The sequence below is a fragment of the Nematolebias whitei genome, chromosome 21, assembly GCF_014905685.2.
Source record: "Nematolebias whitei isolate Nwh7 chromosome 21, NemWhi1, whole genome shotgun sequence".
Classification (NCBI taxonomy): domain Eukaryota; kingdom Metazoa; phylum Chordata; class Actinopteri; order Cyprinodontiformes; family Rivulidae; genus Nematolebias; species Nematolebias whitei.
Window position 1 is genome coordinate 30563820 of NC_056518.1, and position 6649 is coordinate 30570468.

Genomic DNA, 6649 nt, shown 5'->3' on the forward strand with positions numbered 1-6649 from the left:
GTGGGCCCACCATACTTTTATCTGGGGGTTTAGTGGGTCTGCCATACTTTATCTGGGGGGTTAGTGGGCCCACCATACTTTTATCTGGGGGGGTTAGTGGGTCCACCATACTTTAATCTCACCCCACTGGCTGCCTGTAAGTTTTAGGATCCATTTTTTAATTACAGTAGTTTATTTGTTTTAAATCTTTAACGGTCTTTGAATGGTCCGACGCAGACACAGTTTATCCTGCAGCAGCTCCTAAACTGAAGAAGCTGCTCCTCCACCTCAGACAGGACTCTACGTGATCCGTTTTTAAAACTATTCTTAAACCCACCTCTTCTCCTTGGTGTTTAACACTTTGTAAAGAGCTGTTTTTATTTAATTTTACACAAAATTTAATTTTGTGGCTTTTATTGCTTCTTTTTGTTTTACTGTTTGTTCAGATTTTATGTATTTTTTTTATTGTACTTTGTACTGAGTGAGCCATGTTTTAATGTCGACTCTGTTCGGCACTTTGCTCTGCTGCAGTAGGTTCAAGTGATTTGCAAATAAAGTTGGATTGGAAAATGTTCACTAATTAAATTTATTGCACTGCTGTAAGTTGCTGTAAAAGAAAACACTCTTGAATTTTGAAGATAAAGAGAAACAGAATTATAAAAATACAGTAGATGTTCTGACAGGATACAGGAGCTATTACATGATAACTGCTGAAATATTTGTTCTTAAACGTGCAGTTAAAGATTTATGATTAGAAAATGAATCTGATCTGAAACCAGTGAGATGTGTGCAGCTCTCAGACAATCTGCAGGAGCTCCCATTAACTCACACCAAAAACTTGCACCCGAGTTACTTTTTAAACTACTTTGTACCAATTCATAAGCTTTGTTTTAATCTAATACTACTAATTGACTTTATGTAGTATGTGAATGTTTTTGTTCAGTGTCCTGGGACAATTTCTGTTGTGACTCAGCGCTGTATAAATAAACTGAATTGAATTAACTTATTCTGTTGAATTATGTCAAAAACAAAACAAGTCAGGCTGCCTGGTTGTTCCAGTGTATGCAGATTTTTATAGTTTTGGTAGAAAACAAAAATGTAAAAAAAACTGGAGTTCGTTCGATCATGACTTTAACAGAGTTTACTCCAAACCAGCAGAAATGTCACATTTGTGCACATATTTGACGCAATCTGTTGGTTTCCTTAGACACACCAGGTTTCACTCGTGACATTTCATAATCCAGTGAAGATTATTTATTATAATAAAATTAGACTAAAGTCATGGCAAGTCATTAGAATTTGATCAGAACCCGTTTTGGACTGATGGGAGTTTATATTTTAGGATAAAGCCTTATAAAAACTAACAAATGTTACAAAAATAACAGATTAACTGATTTAATACAGGACCTGCTGTGCAACATCTGCTCCAGCTGTGGTACGTCCTGCTCCAACAAAAACTTCAACGTCTTTTTATTTTTTGCGAGTTTTGATCAGTAAGTTTAAATGTAAAAATCTAAAGCAGAAACATCTGGACTCTACACTCACGACAAGTCAAACAGCAGGATGATTCAACTGCACGTGAAGAAATAAAAGTTAAAGCTGCTGCTCTGCAACACAAACACACAACAGCACAGCTGCTAGCTCCACGGCTACACAACATTACCATGGTGAGGACGTGTGCTGCTGGCCCGCCAGGTGAAGGGTCTTGGGCCGGGCGGCGGAGCAGCTGCCTGCATTAGACGGCCGCTCCCAGTAGGGGTCACTGTGGGACACAGAAACGTGGACAGGGTCTTAAAGGACAGACGCAGGGACAGAAGAAGAGGAAGAACAACAATTTCATCACGACTCATTCAAATCTGAACATACGGGCCTTTAGCATTTATTCAAGTCGGTTAGAAGCTATTTTTATAAGCTTGTAAAGTTATTAAAGTATTTAGAGATCAACAGTCTAGTTTTTAGTTTAGATCGGTTAGCAAAGCTTTAGCCAGAAAGCTAACTCAGAACTTCCTTTTGCCCTTCACAATAAAAGTGTCAACATATAGAGTTCTGTCACAGACCGTTTATCTCAGAAAACACCAGAAGTAAATCAGACAGCACATTTCTTCATGTGGAAAATAAACTGTGGACATTTCAAACTCAGTGGGGAAATTTGTTTTACAAATTAAACAAGAAAAAAAAAAATTGTCCTTAAATTTTACATTTTTTTGCACCTCATTCTGTCAGCTCCAAAAAGACTGAAAACTTTTGCACAATGTTGGTGGGGAGCTAAAAGTTTCTCCTTTTAAAGTCCAACGGGTATTTGGGATTTATTTTGTGAAAATCTAACATTGGATGTTTGAACTGGAGAGGAATTAGAACAGAGATGAAATAAAAGGTTAAAGGTGCAGTTAGTGGGTCACTGGGGTCACCGTGGTAACCACACCTGTATCTGTCACTCCCTGAGTAGAGACTGAAAGTTGAACTGAAGGAATCTGTTGAACCGCGAGCGACAGAAACATCTGTCTGTTTAGGTTTTTACTGTTTTATGGAGGAAATGTGCGAAGTTCAAAATGGAAAATCTGATCTCAAACATGATGGGAGCCAGTGAGAGGTTGGGACACCTTCGGGTTGTTGGAGAGAGAACAGCCGAGGACACACTGACTGAAAGAGTTTGGGTGGAGAAACTGTAGAAAACCGTGGGGAAAAAGAAGAATGTCATAAATCATAAAATGTGAGCAGCTCAAAAAGCAGTCTGACGTCAGAACATCTCTCAGGGTTGAGTCTGGTTGGCAGCAGGATTTAAAAGGACTCTAGTAACACTTGTGGAGGTTTGGTTCTCTAAAGGACCACAGAGGTGTGCAGACTTATCACTCGAGTTTTAAATGTTTTTAAAACATTTGAGGGTTTTTTTCTCTCAAACCAACCACAGAGTTACTGCAGGTGTCTCAAACCCGTCTCAAAATAACTGGAGCTGCATTTTGATGCAAACCCTCACAATTCAGTCAAACTACTACAGAAAATATCCATCCATCATCTTCCACTTGTTACAAAGTCGTGTCGTGGGGGCAGCATCTTGAGCAGGGAGGCCCAGACATCTCTTTCCACAGCCATCACTTCTAGCTCTTCTGGGGGGACTTCAAGAAGTTCCCAGTACAACCAAGAGACAGTCTCTCCCATTTGTCCAGGGTCTTCCCCGGAGTCTCCTCCCAGTTGGACATGCCTGAAGCACCTCCCTAGGGAGGCGCCAAGGGAGGTCAAACGATTTCTCCAAGTCCGCAAATCATATGTAGAAAATCTGATTAATATAATAAATAATAAATACTTTGAGTTGCCAACTAGTTCCCCACAGCTGGAGGCCAGTAGTTTGGTGGTAAAATCTGTAAAATCCTCAAAGTTCAGCTGTGATTGTGTAAAAAGTGTTAAAGTTCTGAAAACAGCAACTCAGTCATGGAAAGTCCAACTTCCTGTGACCGGTTTAAGCTCTCAGTGATGGTTCTGCTGTGGTTAGCACTCGATGGATGTCTGCAGGACAGTTTTTACAGTTGTTACATCTCATCTACTGCAGGTTTTACACTTTCTGTGATGTCTAACAAGGTTGGACAAAGAAGAATACGTCCAGAGGACCTGGACGGATCAACCTTAGACTCATCTACCTGGATCATTGAGCATGCATCAGAACGTTTCTATGGTGGATTTATTTCTTGTACAGATTTTATCCAAAGCTGCATGATGCAAACTGAAAACCACGACAGAAATGAAAAAAAAAATAAAAAGGTGCTTAAAGGTTTTTGCACCAAAGGAACGCTGATCAATGTTAAACTACCACAGGTTCCAAAAAATAAAATAATCTAATCTCAGAGCGTCTGTGAGAATGTTTAATAGAAAATGTAACCTTTCTACCAAGGTCGTTTTCAAACTTTAGATTTAAACAAGCTACTGAAGTTGAATCGGGTTCGTCCTCGTCTTTGCACAAAAGCTTCTTGTTGCTGTAAATAAAACCTCCTACGTGCAGCTCGGAGCACCTGCTGAAGCTCAGACTGTACCTGCTCGTCCACCAGCAGCTCCTGAAATATTCAGAAAACTAAAAAACACACGAGCCTCCAGTTGGGCTGCTTCATTTCATTCCCGTTAGTTATTTCAAAGCTAAATGCTGTCAGTTGGGATTCGACAGGAAGTCAAAGTGACAGAGTCAAACAGAAAACACAAAGCAGGCCCAGAGTGACTGTCTGCACGGAGAATTATTGAAATTTTACACAGCCGCCAAAGACAGGCTGTCAAAACCCATGTCGCTATGGATTTTTCACACGGAGGGAAGGAGCGCGGGGTAATAAAAGAGAGCAGGGAGGAGAATCAGTGGAGCAGTGCCGGCTCACAGCCGAACATTAGCTGTGGTGTGTAGCGCTCCATAAAACCATTGACATTGTCGCTCTTGCTTTGTGGACGAGTATTACTGTAAACCAGGGCTTTCTGAGGCGAGCCGGCCGCTATTGTTCCTGTCAGAGGGTGAAGTGAGGGCACTTCACTTTATGGCTGCAGGAGAGGCCACAGAGCTGCGTCTCAAATTAAATGACCGAGATGTAAGTCCACAGATTGTATTACTTCTTGATTTGATCTCTTGATGCACGTCTGGGAGGCTGAGGAGAAAGGGGGAAAAAAGACTATATACGGTAAAAAGGGAGCTGTGCAGATGTTTGTTGTTTCTGATGTACTTCGGTGATTGGACAACGAGCTTCAGGACGACTCGCCCTGAAGCTTGATCAAATCTAGCTTTACTTCAGTTACCAGGATTCATAAACATCAAAGTTCATGCTCAATGATCCAGGTAAAAAAAATCCAACAACGTTAAGTCAGGTCCTCTGGACGGTTTGTTTTTGTTGAAATGTTTCATTTTCATCGCCAAAAAGAAGCCGTCCAAAGGACCAGACTTAAATTTGTTGGATTTTTTTACCTGGATTGTTGAGCATGAACTTTGATGTTTTGAACCACTTTGGCCATGGCTGCCTCCGACGAGTCAGCGTGGGAGAGGGCGGACTCCAGAAACCATCTTGGCACCATCAAACTGGTTGACCCACTATGTGAAGGTGCTATTTATAAGACCGAGTTTGTTGCGACTCCTCGGACTGATGAAGTCTTTTGGATGGAAAACAAAACGTTTCAACAAAAAGAAACGTCCAGAGGACCTGACTTAACTTTGATGCAGGATTCATAAAGTTCTTCTTCTCATTTAGCAAAGCAATAAATGTCTAACTGAAATAAATGTGCATTTAAATAACCTTTACAAAAACTGACACAAAAATAAACTATAGGAGAGAATTCTGACTTCAACTGAAGTGTGCCAGCAGTAGCAGCTGCTGCTGCAGATTACTGCTGAAGAGTCCGTCTTTCCCCACTTCGTGTGTCGGTTCATACCCCGTGAGTCAACAGCACCAACCACTGCACCACCCACTGGACCGGGCAGACGGGTTTATATAGAGCATTTGAGAGAAAGTCCTAAATGTATCCAAACGTTCAGAAAAACAAACGTGGCCTCAGTTTTCTTGGGGTCTGGGCCCATCTCCATTTGTGTTCTGTAAGTTGAAGCTCTCCTTCTGACAAAAAACACACTACAGCCATCATGATAAAGAATTTAAACAACCCGGCCCTGTCTGTATTTTGAACTTCTCCAGCAGAATAAATCAAACATGGGGGTGGATGCAGAGGCGGGTTCAAAGCGGGCCCAGGTGGGTACGATGTGGACGACAAAATGAAAGAACACGGCCCACAGAACTGCTCTGCAAGCTGTGCACTCAAAGATAAGCCCCATGTTGAACAGTTGGCCACTGGGCTCACTGCGTATGAACTGCAACACAAGATTTGTCCTTTTTCTCTCCATGCTGAGTCACCAGCTAGTCCCCAGGTTTTCTGGTCCAGTCCGATACCCGCTGAAGACACTTTCATGGCTGCTTTGTTTGTCGTTATGCGAACGAGCACCCTTTAATGAAGGATACACAGAAATTCATCTTTACTGCAGTTAATAAAATAGAACAACTATAACCTGCAGGAACAAGTCAGATGTGTTGAATAAATTGACTAATAAATGTGATGCACTAATCCTTACAGAGTTATTTTAACTGTGGCACCACACACCTGCTTTTTGTTTAAATTCTCTGAATCTAATCCAAAGCATCAGATTGCATCTTTAACTGTTCCTGTCTGGTTAATAAAGTTCAACAAGGTGCAAATCTGTGGCATAAACTCCTCTGTTCAGGTTCACATTGTTTGGTTTCAAGAAAGTAACATGAAGCGACTCCCCTCAGCTGGATTAAAAAAATTGATTAATTAAAGCAGACAAAAATAAAACCGATTTAAAAATGGCTGCAGGTGAGTGAGACAGAAAGCGGAGAAAGAAGTGGAGGGTCAGAAAAAACATGGCCGACAGCTGAGGTTCAGGGGTAAACACTGGAAGGAATGGAGGAAATAAGAGAAGGGGGAGGAGGGAAGTGAAGGAATGAAAGGGGGGTGGGGTGGGGGGGTCAGAGAACAGTGATGGAGCTGAAAAAGAGAAAGCAATAAGTGATGTGATGGTTGGCCTCATGAACCTCTTTCTTTCTCTGGAGATAGATCGTTTCATGAAAGGTCTCGGCTCTGGTAATAGCAGTAATAGTAGTGTGTGTGTGTGTGTGTGTGTGTGTGTGTGTGTGTGTGTGTGTGT

The 6649-nt window shown here is 41.5% G+C and overlaps 1 protein-coding gene across 1 annotated transcript in view; it reads right to left on the reverse strand.

Moving 5' to 3' along the window:
• The window catches only part of LOC119427226 (neuronal PAS domain-containing protein 3), a 162415-nt gene extending 158172 nt beyond the window's left edge, over window positions 1–4243 (reverse strand). Inside the window, exons 1-2 of the mRNA XM_037694805.1 lie at window positions 4212–4243; window positions 1643–1741 (exon numbers count right to left, since the gene is read on the reverse strand). Coding sequence (XP_037550733.1) covers window positions 1643–1741; window positions 4212–4243 — 131 coding nt within the window. The remainder of the gene's footprint in view (window positions 1–1642; window positions 1742–4211) is intronic.
• Window positions 4244–6649: the final 2406 nt, after the last annotated feature.